The 14,800-nt window shown below is 40.4% G+C and overlaps 1 protein-coding gene across 1 annotated transcript in view; it reads right to left on the reverse strand.

Moving 5' to 3' along the window:
• The window catches only part of MTHFD1L (methylenetetrahydrofolate dehydrogenase (NADP+ dependent) 1 like), a 311,373-nt gene that overhangs the window by 145,272 nt on the left and 151,301 nt on the right, over positions 1-14,800 (reverse strand). Inside the window, exon 20 of the mRNA XM_075339530.1 lies at positions 11,754-11,865. Coding sequence (XP_075195645.1) covers positions 11,754-11,865 — 112 coding nt within the window. The remainder of the gene's footprint in view (positions 1-11,753; positions 11,866-14,800) is intronic.

Raw genomic sequence — 14,800 nt, forward strand, 5'->3', positions numbered from 1 at the left:
AGCCTCTGCAGCTCTCACGCTGCCTGTGCTGCCGGCTCCGGCTCTCTGCACATGTAGCTGCTGTACACATCGGGTTAATTAACCCGATGTGTACAGCAGCTAGGAGAGCAAGGAGCCAGCGCTAAGCAGTGTGCGCGGCTCCCTGCTCTCTGCACATGTAGCTGCATTACACATCGGGTTAATTAACCCGATGTGTACTGTAGCTAGGAGAGCAAGGAGCCAGCGCTCAGTGTGCGCGGCTCCCTGCTCCCTGCACACACAGCTAAGCGGTGTGCGCTGGTAACTAATGTAAACATCGGGTAACCATACCCGATGTTTACCTTAGTTACCAGTCTCCGCAGCTTCCAGACGGCGGCTCCGTGCAAGCGCAGCGTCGCTTGCACGTCGCTGCTGGCTGGAGGCTGTTCACTGGTCGCTGGTGAGATCTGCCTGTTTGACAGCTCACCAGCGACCATGTAGCGATGCAGCAGCGATCCTGACCAGGTCAGATCGCTGGTCGGATCGCTGCTGCATCGCTAAGTGTGAAGGTACCCTTACTCACCTCTCTGCAGTCTCCTGGGTCACGTCCGATGGGCTCCAGGACCTCCCGGTAAGCAGCTGATTGTTTACGTCCAGCGGTGAACAGCTTGCCAGCTTTTTAACAAGCAGATGATGAATCAGCTGATCTTCCCTGGACGTAAACGATCGGATGATGCTATCAGGTGATAGCATCAGCTGCTTACCAGCGGGTCCTGGAGCCCATGGGACTTTAGACAATCAGCTGATGTGTAATCTGTTTCAGGTCCTTGAACCTGTGTCAGGTTCAAAGACCTGAATCCAATATCATCTGATCAGAAGGCAAACCGATCAGATGATGTGTCATCATCTGATCAGTTTGCCTTTCAATCAGATGATATTGGATTCGGATTGGACATCAAGGGACCCTCGACCCAGGACTACAGCAGAGGGGGGTTCTTTAGTTCAATAAAGATGGAGTCACTAATTGTGTTGTGTTTTATTTCTAATAAAAAATATTTTTCTCTGTGTTGTGTTTTTTTTATCTTTACTAGAAATTCATGGTGGCTATGTCTAATATTGGCGTGACACCATGAATTTCAGGCTTAGGGCCAGCTGATAATACAAAGCTGGCCCTAACCCCATTATTACCCAGTGAGCCACCCGATACCAGGGCCGCTGGAAGAGTTGGATACAGCACCAGAAGATGGCGCTTCCTATGAATGCGCCATTTTCTGGGGCAGCTGCGGACTGCAATTCACAGTGGGGGGGCCCAGAAAGCTTGGGCCACCCTGTACTGCGGATTCCAGTCCCCAGCTGCCTAGTTGTACCTGGCTGGACACATAAATTGGGCGAAGCCCATGTCGTTTTTTTTTTTTAAATTATTTTATGAAATTCATGAAATAATTAAAAAAAGGGCTTCCCTATATTTTTGGTTCCCAGCTGGGTACAAATAGGCAGCTGGGGGTTGGAGGCCACCCGTACCTGCCTGCTGTACCTGGCTGGCATACAAAAATATGGCGAAGCCCATGTCGATTTTTTTTTTTAATTCATTAAAAAAAAAAAACAAAAAAACAAACACATAACCCAAAAGGGTTAGGAGTAAAAAAAATGCTTAGGCTCTCGCTGTATTTTCTATTGCTAGGGTAACTTAAACAGCTACTGGCTGCTAACCCCTCCTGCTTGGTGTTACCTTCACTGGCAATGAAAAATCCAGTTAAGCCCTTTTTTCTTGAGTTTTTTTGCCAAAAAATTAAAAAAAAATTCCATGGGCTTAGCCCAATTTTTGTGTCCAGCCAGGTACAACCAGACAGCTGGGGACTGGAAACCGCAACGCTGAGTGGCCCAAGCTTTCTGGGCCACCCGCTGTGTATTGCAGTCCGCAGCTGCCCCAGAAAATGGTGCTTTCATAGAAGCGCCATCTTTTGGCGCTGTATCCAACTCTTCCAGTGGACATGGTGCCAGGTGGCACGCTGGGTAATAAGGGGTTAATACCAGCTTTGTTTTACCAGCTGGTATTAAGCCAGAGATTCTTAATGTGAAGCCAAGTTTGACCCGGATATTAAGAATCTCCAATAAAGGGTTAAAAAAAGACACCACACAAAAAATACTTTATTAAAAATAAATACACAGACACACTTAGGGACTCCATTTTTTTACTCCCTCTCACCCCTCCTCAATCCTGGTCTTCTGTCACCAATCTAGCTCTGCTATATCAGAAAGCACGGGGGAGGAAGAACGCTTCAAATCCCCGTGCTGTCTAATCACTCAATGAGTTAGCAGAGACTGCAGGTTGGTAAGCGGTGACATCACCGCTACCACTGTTGCCATAGTAACCTAATGAGCAGGTTGCTATAGCAACGGTGATCTCCGAGCACCTGATTCCCGGCACCGCTATTCACCTGCATGAGCCGGTAAATAGCTGGTAAACGATCTAATAGATCATCATTTTCCTGTCACTTTTATTTCAAAATGGAGATTGAAAAAAATGGGCTGAACAAGGAAATGACATCAGAACACCTTTTTTTCACATCCAACTTTAATGAGCTGAAACAAGCATTCAATAGTAAAAAAAAAAGCATGAAAAGAAGCAGGAAAAAAAGCAGGAAAAAAAGCATGAAAGCATGAAAAAAAGCATGAAAAAAAGCATGAAAAGAAGCATGAAAAGAAGCATGAAAAAAAGCAGGAAAAAAAGCATGAAAAGAAGCAAGAAAATAAGCATGAAAGCATGAAAAGAAGCATGAAAAAAAGCATGAAAGCATGAAAAGAAGCACAGAAAAAAAGCAGCTTTTTTTGTGCTGAAAAAAAAGCACCGTGGGCACATAGCCTTAGGCTATATGCACATGTTGCATTTTTGCTGCTTTTTTCATGCATTTTTCCTTGCAGATTTTAATCAATTCTGCAAGGAAAAACACATCTGAGCAAAGTCTATGAGAATCCCGACTTCCTGTGCGCACGCTGCTTCATTTTTCCTTGCAGATTTTGTTGCAGAAAAATAAAGCAGCGTGTCAATTGTTTCTGCATGTTTTGTTGCTGATATAATTCACTACAGTGCTTGAGCTCGATCACTGCAGTGGATTTTATCTGCCAGTGCTGCACTCACAGCATTCAGGAGGTTAAACTACCAGGAGCGGCGCCGTCATCGTGAGAGCCAAGTCACGGCTGTAACATCAGCCGGCAGCAATCGCAGGGTACAGCACAGGAATCATCATGAATAACACCGCTTAAACACACCCCACACGCAAAAGTTTGATATAGCAAATGTTTTTTCAGCAGCGTTTTCCTGCTAAAACAGGCTTTTTTGTGTGCAGAAAATCTGCACACAAAAAAAGCAGTGAGTGCACATAGACTTGCAGCAGGTAAGACGGATTTTATTACAACTGTAGTAATTAACCTAGTGATACCTTGCTGGAATCAGCGTCTCTGCCCCTACAATTGCTTTCAGTCTGGGTAGCAAAAACCTGGTAACAGATACCCTTTAACACTAGAACTACTGAGGTAGTCATTTTGACTACTTTGCACCATGTATTTCTATATAGGTGTCACGAGTCCAGTAGTTCTAGTGTTAAATACAATGGTCCTTACCTGCCAGTCCACCCCAACACCGCCTCTCCGTACCCAACACTGCCGCCACCCCGCCCCAACACCACCACCACTCCGCCCCAACACCGCCACTCCGCCCCATTTTAGTATCCTGAAGAATGAGCCTATACAAAATCTGGTATCACATAGTGACTGCTGATTGACACTATGAACTGTGTCTGACTTTCTTTGTATAAGTAATAATAGCCAAGACCATACTTTCTTTAGATAAAAATCACATTTACATCTTCCAAATAAATTCCACGTCTGGTAAAATAACCATAATTGGAGAACAGCAATACTAATAAAATAACATGGAAATAATAAGAGAGACATTTTAGCTAAGTGAATAAATAAAAAGGCTAATTTCCTGCCCAAAAAAAGAGAAAAGCATGAAAATAAAATGCGTGCGAACCCATGAATCCGATGCATGATGAATGGACATATAAAGTTCAACCCGATGACAAAAAAAACCCCAAAACAAATACAACAATGAGCAAAAACATTTATGCAATCCCAAATATGATTATATGACAAGTGATCCCAAATATAGGTTAATAGGTGAGAAAATAGTTTCCTGTGATTTGCTAGCGATTAGGTGGCTTAAGTAAATGGATAGAGACACTAAGTAGAAAAAGGGGCTGGAAATCATTAACTTAGCCAGGACCAACATTGCGGGTGCTGAAGAGTTAACCATTTATTAGATTGGCTCCATGCAATACTGACCATTCTCCTGTAGTGGTTTCTTCCCCTTACAATCAAATTTGTTAAAAGTATTATATGCAGTATAATGACAAAGCAATGTGTTTATTTTGTGATTTTTTTTTAAATAAGAATGCAAGACCAATTAAAAAAACTAAACAAAAAAAACATATGTTACATGTTAGGAATAATTCACATTTGCCATTTGAGTGTGTCAGGAAATAATATAGAAAAACAAAGCCCATATCTAAAATAAGTATGAAAATGCACAATGCGACATCCATAAAAATAAAAAAAAAAAATTATTTGTGGGTTTGTTATTTTTCTTTTTTGTCTTGAGACATTTGTTACCATTTTATGCTCCAAATTCTTCAAAATGTCGCACGCCGTTCATGAGTTTTTGCAAAGTCAAATCTTCTTAGGTTTTGTCTTTGACCTATTTTAAAACTTTTAGTGCAAAAAGCAACATATTTTGCAAAAAAATGGAGCAAAAATAAAATGCTGAACTGCATTTACATCAATTTGTTTGACTTTTTAGAAAGTTGCAATTTATTAAAATGAGCTGAAAGCATCTGGGTACCGAAAAAATCCCCTACAATGGCCAACATTTAATAAAAAAAAAAAAACAGCACAGTCTAAGGCTATGTGCACACGCTGCGTTTTTTTGACGCTGCGTTTTTGTGCGTTTTTGGCCGCTAAAAACGCACAAAAACGCACCTGCGTCGAAAAAACGCGGCAAAAAACGCACGCGTTTTGCCGCGATTTGGTGCGTTTTTTTGCTGCGTTTTGCTGCGTTTTTGCTCACTGCGTCCTTATGCGTTTTTTATCAGTAAACAAAAAAAAAAGGTCTGATGTCATTTCCTTCTTCAATGTGTTCTTCATTCTCCACTAGTGTATGCAGAAGAGCAGACAGCTGCAGAACTACAAGGCTCAGCATCCTCGATCCAATAGTGTATGCAGGACAGCAGACAGCAGCTGTCGAACTACAAGGCTCAGCATCCTCCATCCAATAGTGTATGCAGGAGAGCAGACAGCAGCTGTCGAACTACAAGGCTCAGCATCCTCCTTCCAGGACTGTATGCAGGATTTCTTTGCCCCCCCAAAAAAAAAAATGACGTGGGCTTCGCCATATTTTTGTATGCTAGCCGGGTACAGCAGGCAGGTACGGGCTGCCCCCAGCTGCCTATTTGTACCCGGCTGGGAACCAAAAATATAGGGAAGCCCTTTTTTTTTAAATTATTTCATGAATTTCATGAAATAATTTTAAAAAAAAAATGACGTGAGCTTCGCCCCATTTTTGAGTCCAGCCGGGTACAACTAGGCAGCTGGGGATTGGAATCCACAGTACAGGGTGCCCATGCTTTCTGGGCACCCCCGCTGTGAATTGCAGTCCCGCAGCCACCCCAGAAAATGGCGCTTTCATAGAAAAATTTTTAGTGTATTGTGTACTATTAAACACCTTGCCTTGGAACAAGGATAGCAATATTTTCTTTAATAAATATATATATATATAAAAAAACCCATTTAGCGCTGGTTCTTTGTGGATTTTTTGTATAAAATCCCTTATATAAAATACAGAATAACACTTATTTAGATTCCTTGATGTTCTCTGGGCAAGAGGGGAGAAGGCCCAAGCGAGGGGAGGGGAGTGGGGAAAGTGTGCACGTTCTGCTTTTTAAAGAAAAGAAAAAATAAAAATCAATCTGCCATGATCTAGAAGATAAAAGAAAGCTAAGGATCTATTTTGTCTTCGTAATGTACAGACACGTCATCTTTCTAGAATCCTCAGAAGCAGGAAAATAGACTAGTGACACCAGACCAAACACAGCCCCGAGCACACCCCCGGAGAATAGCATGTCCTACGTCCAGGATCTACCTGCTAAACAGTGGGAAGTCATCTGGACAGCTTGACAAATTGAAAAGGTCATTTTCCTGCTTAAACCCAACACCAAGGAGTTAGGCAATGAGGACGGCATTGTTTAGAAGACAGGATGTTTATATTATTGGACTTAGCAGGAGAAGAGGCAATAAGAAGTCGAGCAATTTCTAGATATGAAAGACCCCTTCTCTTATGGGATGGAGGGGGACATTGAAACATATGTTCTCTTTTGCCTCTCTGACATTTTAACCTTAAAAACAAAAAAGTTCTTTTCATCCTCCAAAATTGCAATATCATCAGGCCACCTTGGCTAAAATGATCAGAGAGATGTTAACTTAGATTGCTCTAACCCCATTTAGCCTCCTGTTATGTCTGAGAACATGTGAAGCAGGAGAAGTACCAGACTAGTAATATGGTCATTTGTAAAGGCGGCTTTGCAAGTATTATATTTCGCATGTGAATATTTTTTATGGGGTTTTAAAGAAGATCTATCATCTCTCCAGACTGGTCCATCAGAATTTTGCATTGTGCCACTACTCAGTCATTTTTCATAGATTTGTTTGAATGAATACAAAAATGGACAACTGGGTGTCAGCATTACAAAAGTCTATGGGGTGTGTCCCTACACAATCAAGTATTGTCCAGACTGGTTGGTCAGTCAGAATGTCTAGGGAAACGCCCCCAACTGGTAATGTCTAGTTAGAAATGTTTATAACATTTTAGGAAGAATAACGGCTTCCATTTTATTAAACTTCAGTTAAATGCTTCCATTTATACAGAACATATACATATATTTTTTTATTGAAGCCAAGCAAACCAGTTAATTACTGTGAGTCAGGTTTCTTTAAAGGGAACCGGTCAGATGTAATATGCACTCAGAGCCACGAGTGGTACTGGGTGCATAATGCTAATCCCTGCCTAACTTTCCCTGTATACACTAGCATAGCTGAAGAGATCTTTAGAAAAAGTATTTCTAGAGATCTTTTATCATATGCTAATGAGCTTCGCAAAGCCATTAGTTTCTGCGCTCATTCTAACCTCTTAGCAAGTTAGCACGTCTACAGGGCCTAATTAGCATCGCATAAACTGTATTTAGAAATACTTTCTCAAAAGATCTGTTTACGTATGCTACTACATGACGGGATTAGTTAATTGTTAGGCAAGGATTATAGTTATGTGCACAGAACTACTTGTGATTCTGAGTGCACAGGAGACCTGACAGGTTCCCTCTATGAGACCTACAGTTGAAACCAGAAGTTTACATACACTATCTATAAAGACACATCTGCATGGGGTTTTTTTTCACTATCTGACATGAAATCAGAATAACCTTTCCTGTTGTAGGTCAAATAGGAATCAAAATTATTTATATTTGCCAAATGCCAGAATAATGAGAGAGAGAGAATGTTTTATGGCACTTTTATTACTTTCTGCAAAGTCCAAAGTTAATATATATCTCATTAGTATTTGTTACCATTGCCCTTACACTGTATGATTTGGGTCAAACGTTTTGGATATCCTTCCACAATCTTCTCACAATCGTTTGTAGGAATTTGGACCCATTCCTCCTGACAGAACTGGTGTAACTGAGCCATGTTTGTAGGTCGCCTTTGCCCATGAATTTTCAATACAATTGAGATCATGATTTGTGATAGCCACTCCAAAACACTGACTTTGTTATCCTTAAGCCACTTTGTAACCAGTTTGACAGTATGCTTCATGTCATTGTCCATTTGGAAGCCCCATTTCCACCTAAGCTTTAAGTTCCTGGTTGATGTCTTGAGATGTATTGCCACATAACCTTCTGAATTGAGGATGCCATCTATTTTGTGAAGTGCACCAGTTCTGCAGCAAAACAACCCCACAAAATGATGCTGCCACCCCCGTTTTTCATAGTTGGGATGTTATTCTTAGGCTTCAAAGCTTCTCCCTTTTTACTTCAAAAATAATGATTGTCATTAAGGCCAAACAGTTAAATTTTAATTTCGCCAGACCACAGGACATGTCTCCAAGATTTAAGGTCTTTGTTCCTGTGCATTTCCAAACATTAATCTGGCCTTTTTTTTTTGTTTCTTTTGGAGTAATGGCTTCTTCCTGGCAGAGTGGCCTTTCAGCTTTCAGCCCATGTTGATACACGATTCGTTTCACTGTGGATGATGACACAATCTTACCAGCTTCAGCCAGCATCTTCACAAGGTCTTTTACTTTTGTTGTTGGGTTGATATGCACATGTCTGACCAAAGCAAGTTCATCTCTGGTACTCCGAACCAGTCTCCTTCCTGAGCGGAATGTATTCCCATTTTGTTTGTACATAAATATAATTGTTTGTACAGATGAATGAGGCACCTTCAGGTATCTGGAAATTGCTCCCAATGATGAACTAGACTTGTGCAAGTTCACAATTCTCTTTCTGAGATCTTGGCTGATTTCTTTTGACTTTGCCATGACAATACACAAAGGAGCAGAGTGTTTCAGGTGTGCATTAAAATACATCCACAGGTCTCTCTCTAAGGCCGGTGTCACACTTGTGAGTGCCTTGCGTGTAACTCGCGCTAGTCTTGCGTTGCATCACCCGGCACGGACTCACGCTCTCCTCACAGGAGCGAGTCGGTTGCATGCATCTCTATGCAACCGACCCGCTCCTGTGAGGAGAATGTGAGTACGTGCAAGGTGCGAGACTCGCGTGAGATACATGCAAGACACTCGCAAGTGTGACACCGGCCTAAGTCAGATGTTGCTAATAAACCTATCAGAAGCTTCCAAAGAAGGAGTGATGCTCTCTGCTTGCATGGAATAGATCAAAGAAGTGGATTTTTGTGGTTTCAACAGAATTTCATATGGTATGCAATCCAATATTCAAAGACCCACTCCTGTGCTTTTTTTGTCAGTTTTCTAGGAATCATGTTTAAGTGTAATTATGGTAATATACTAACCAGTTGCAGTCCACACGGTTTCAGCAGCGCTCCTGTCCCTTTTAGCATCCTATTACTGCATCTGTATCCAGTCTGCTCACTATGTTGAACAGAGATCACTTTCTTTATACAAGTCTATAAGTCAAATGTGAGTGTGTAGATAAAATATCAACTTTAATCTCACCTTAAGAGATAGCCACTAAGTGACATAGTACAGACGATATATAAACAGAACATAATACTAAAAGGCTGTTTTTTTTACAAGCCCTCTTGATCAAGTGTTGCAAACCATGTATATAAAAAGAAAGGTGGAATTTTTACCATTTCCAAATACCTTATTATGTCTACCCTCCGTTTAAACTAGATATAAGACATTCAGGATAGAAATGGAACATTCTCACCATGTTTCCACACCAAGCTGTGGACAAGACATGGTCCAGGACACTTCCTTTAAATCCAGGCAAGCATTCCATCTGGATTGCTCTATAAAGCCCTCTGAGGCTCTACTAACACTGAAGCCCAGAAGATTCCCGCCTTTACAAGGGTAGTCCTTATACCTCCCACGTATTTGAGCAACTATGGGAAGGAGCCGAGATTTAAAACTTTCCTTTGCCCAACAAACTTAAAATATTTTTTATATCTGAATAAGACAAGAATTTAATTAAAAACAAAATCTTGATTGTGTCTTGGCTTCATTTGATTGATCATTTCTGTACAAATATAATTTGTTTGGAAGGCTCCATATTAACCTAGATGTATTTACTAAGGTTGCTTACAAACCTAAACACCCCTCCATTGGAAGTCTGTAGACTAATATATAAAAGGAGTAAATCTGGGCTCTGCCTCATAATTGAACAAATACATGGGAGGTATAAAGAACTGAGCCACACAATATCTCAAGGTGGTAATATGTGGAAGAAGAGGTGTGTTCCACAAATATAGATGTCATCACCGGTATACCTTGCTACATAAGAACAGATATACAGAACTGCCCATACACAAGGATTATGTCGATGAATCCAGTAACGAGGAACGCATCGGCAGCCAACATTTGTGGGGCAAGTTCACAAGGGGTGACTGTGCACTGCCCTAGCAAGGGCTGGAGTCTTGTGGGTGTTGGGTTAAATATAGCCTCACAGGGCATGTGCGTTTGTTTTACATGCAAATTTTTCACATCTAATGCAATGGATCTATGGAGAAATTCCAGACAGAAATGTCGGCGTACCTGCAAGGGATATTACCCTGCTGTGGATTGAAAAAACGCACAGCAGGTGAGTTTACACAGCATAGAAAAAAAGCCCAGTGGACACGAGATTTCCATTAATCCCATGCACTTTGCTTGTACTGTGAAATGCGTTGTTGATGCAGCGAAAACACACAGCGTCAAAAAACACAAGTAAAACTCATGGTGGACACGTACCTAAAGTCCTTTTAATTATTTTCTGTTTATTGTATATTGTCTGGACCATGTGACTTAGCGGCTATTTTTTAAGGTCATATTAAAAGTTAGATAATTAGCAGCAAATGTGAGTGTGTAGATAAAATATAATATTGGCGAGTTTGCACATTCTAGAGGACTTACAAGTCTCAGGCACCCGAGGGGAGTACAGGCTTTGTTATTTTTATGGGTGCGAACATGAGGAATGAAATGGGGCTGTAAAAGCAGTGGACACCCCTTTAATATACACGCCTAATGCTACCTCCTCCTGTATCTAGCACCTTTCCACTCCTCTACTGAGTAATGTCACCACCCTTTAGACTCTTTGGTTCATACCATGCTCTATGTGTGACCCCGAAAGTGGCTTTTATAACATAAGCCTATGGAGCATCAGAACAAGGCTCCATAGACTTACACTGAAAAAAGCTCTGCAATTCCTGCATGTACATACACATCGGTGTTCTCAGTGGTGTCAAAGAAAATGGGGCCTTTGATAACTAAGAGAGCATACACCGACTTTTTGATCATGAAGTGGTTAACAGATTTTCAGCGGCACATATTCAGGTATACAGCGCATACCTCATCGCTTCAACACAGAGGCATTCTGGCTTGTTTGAACCTCCATATACTGAGAACATTGCTCGTTGTTTCAGATTGTTTCATCCTACTGAAGGTCATTAGAGAAACATCTAGGTCTTCTTTTAAGTGAATGTCCCTGTATAGGAGTATGCTCACATATGGAATTTTTGCTGCATTTTCTTTACGCAGAATATATACATTCAGCTATCAGTGGTCTGTTCAGCATCTACTTTCCTATATTTACATATAGAGAGAACAAAGCATGTGAACAAGCACATATCTGAGGAAAGTGAGAGCTGTGATTGGGAGAACTGCTGGTGCTTTTATAAGATTTACAAACAGCTGATTGTCAGAAGACGAGAGATGCTGATAGAGGCAAACATCTAACTGCTGTAAAGAAATCAATGCAAAGCAGAGGCGTGGTTGGATAGTACACTACTCTCCTGCAATGTGGCAGACCTCCACGGAAATAAGCTGTACACTATGAAAGATAAAAGCTGTGATTGCAGGAGAATGACGGCAGAGAGAAAAAGCAAGTCAACTGCAAACTTGGTTATTTTCAGGTTGTATAGGTAAAGCAATTTTATAACGCAACAATACCCCTTTAACTTTCTCAAATCATTTTTAATTATACGCATAAAATTGTAAAGCAGTAAAGTTTACTTACCCACAAAACCATCTTCACCTACAAGTTTCAATGCAATCTTGTCCGCCAGCACAGAAGAACTACCATGTGCAATGTTAGCAAAAGGTCCAGCATGGACAAAAACTGGAGATCCCTGGAAAAAGCCAGAAAAATATTTATCGCCGGAATGCACCAATATAAAATGACTGTTGGTTACACCGAATATCCAAAAATAACACGACGCTGCAGTGCAATATATTTATATGGACACACTGTAAAATGACTGGATATTGGGCCCTTCATGCAGTTTAAAGTCAATCTCCACAAAAACCACGATACAGGAAAAACAATTACAAGTGCGATAAAATTACTTTATTTACAGGGTTCACTATACAGTAAGTCTGACCTGACATTTTTCCTCATGTCTGCATGAGTTTCTAGATACCAAATATGAATAGTTTTACTTTTATCTAAGTAGTGGAAAAAAAAAAATTCTGAAATTTATAAAAAAAAAAATAAATAAAAAAATCAAAAACAGAATTGTGCTGTTGCCAACATTTTCAGAGACCCGTAGCGTTCTCATTTTTCGGGATCTGGGGCTCAGTGAGGGCTTATTTTTTGTGTCTTGAGCAGACGTGTTTAATTATACCATTTGTAGGTAGATGTGATGTTTTGGTCGCCTATTTTTGTATTTTAATGCAATGTTCCAGCGACCCAAAAAATTTAATTCTGGTGTTTTGATTTTTTTCTCGCTACGTCCTTTGTTCATCAGATTAATTGATTTTATATTTTGATAGATCGGGCATTTCTGAACGTGGCGATACCAAATAAGTAAAAAAAATTTATAAATTTTAATGGGGCAAAAGGGAGGTGATTGAACTTTTAGGGGTTTATTTTTCTTTTACAATTCTTATTGACTTTACTAGTCACCTTAGGGGACTTTAGGCCTGCACTGTCAGATTACTTTTGCATCACTCTGATCTCCTGCGAGTGGCGGCGCTTTGTCGGCATTCACAGGAAGGGAGTCATGACCGCAACAGGGGTCATCATCTGATTACACGCTGTCATGACAACCCACTGACGACCCGTGATTGCATCACAGGGCCGTCGATGGCAGCAGGGAACAGCACGATCCCCGCCAGTGTGTGTTAGATTGCGCTGTCAGAGTTTGACAGTGACATCTAAAGGGTTAACAAGCAAGAGTGGAATAAAGATCCACTCCACCCTCACATGTTAGCTGCACATGTCTGTTGATCAGATGAGCTGACATATGTGGTGAACTATGCGGGCTCGCCTTGTGAGCCTGTATTAAAAAAGGAACAGACACGGCCAAGGACGTCTATATACTTCCTTGGTCGTGAAGGTGTTAATCCAGAAAGGAGTATACACTTTTATAATGAATTTGTTTTAGGAAATGACGTTATGTGTTATTTAAAGCCATCAAATGCCAACTTACTCCAGTATGATATTTTTTTCCAAAGATTTAGGCTATGTTCCCACGATCAGTGTTTGAGCTTTTGGTGCTGCAGAATTTCTGCACCAATTCCGCACCTTAGTTTGCTTGCGGTTTTCCGTGCGTTTTTTTTTTGTCACATGCATTGTCTCGATAAAGTTGGTTGAAACACAGGTAGCAGCTCAAACAGGAAGTTGCCCAAAGCAAAGAAACAAGTTTATTATTACAGATGCTAATGGTATAAAATCATGCAGAATTATAGCCTCGTCCCTTGCGTCCCAATACACAATACAGACAAAAAATATAAATAAAGATATAGCTAGATATTAAAAACATATATTACATAGCATAAATAGAGGGATTGATATCCTGCAATCCCTACATATTATACAGAAATGTTATTGACTAACTATTTTGGGTATATGACTTACAGACAAAAAAAAAATTAAAAAGATTGAACATTTCTAGTTTTTCAAAAATATTGGCAAATTTCAGAAATAAAAATCACAGAAAATGGCACCCTAGATGTATCACAAAAAACAAAAAAAAATCACTGATCGAAAAATTCTTTGAATCTCTCTGCTTTTGGTTATTATAAATTTGTCTCTTATCTGGTTAATATCACCTATGAGTAAGGATCTTATCTTTAGATCCGAAATGCGTCAGGTGTTATTTATGGACTTTTAAATTGTGTGTTCATATTTTTAACATAAAGTTCCAATAAAGAATTTTATATTTTTTGCATAATTTTTGGATGGTATCCTAATTGGTGCTAGTATCTATCTACTATTTTTGCTTTTGCTGTATCCTGGGAACCCCAATGCTGGTGTTATCCATGCATCACAATTGAATCCATATCACAGGCATTACGGTAGGCTAAAAACTTTTTTTTCCTTTTCTCTACTTGATTGAAAAAAAAAAAAACCATTCCAAAAGTTATACCCTTGGGAGAAAAAAATGGGGCCTGGTGAGGAATACCAGAGCTGGCTGCAATGGGGGGTGGGTTAAGGCTATGTTCACATGTTGTTTTGTTGCATGTTTTTTTTCATGTGTTTTATGCAAATAGCAGCTTTTTTCAGTAACAGCAAAAGCAGTGAGACTTCAGAATTCCTAAACACACACACTGTACTGTATTTACACATACTGCAGACAAATGGACAAATGAAGCTGCAAAGCACATGGTTGTTTTTTTTTTTTACTACCAAAAGAGCATGTTTTGTTGCAGGAAAAAAAAAAAAGAAAAAATGCAACGTGTGAACATAGCCTAAAGGTTCCCACTGTCACATTTTCTGTCTCTACAGATTTAAAGGGAACCTGTCAGGTTCACTAGCATAGATAAAGAGATCTATAGAAAAAGTATTTCTAAAGATCCTTCATTATATGCTAATGAGGTCAGGGACTAGTCCCCTGGGTGTTTAGTTTCCCTGGCTAGTCGGCTGCCTTATCATGTAAGCACATCCCTGTTTGTGTGCTAGCATGCTAATGAATGCGCAGTGTCAGAGGAATGGTCGCTCTCACCCCTCTCTGCCGCTATCGCGCCTGATGCTGGATTTTGGCTCAGTGCACATGATCCCCGGACTTTCAGTCATGCGGCACTATGAAACCAGGTGTACGAGTCCCAGCTTAAATCTGGTGT

Source organism: Anomaloglossus baeobatrachus, chromosome 3, assembly GCF_048569485.1.
Source record: "Anomaloglossus baeobatrachus isolate aAnoBae1 chromosome 3, aAnoBae1.hap1, whole genome shotgun sequence".
Lineage (NCBI taxonomy): Eukaryota > Metazoa > Chordata > Amphibia > Anura > Aromobatidae > Anomaloglossus > Anomaloglossus baeobatrachus.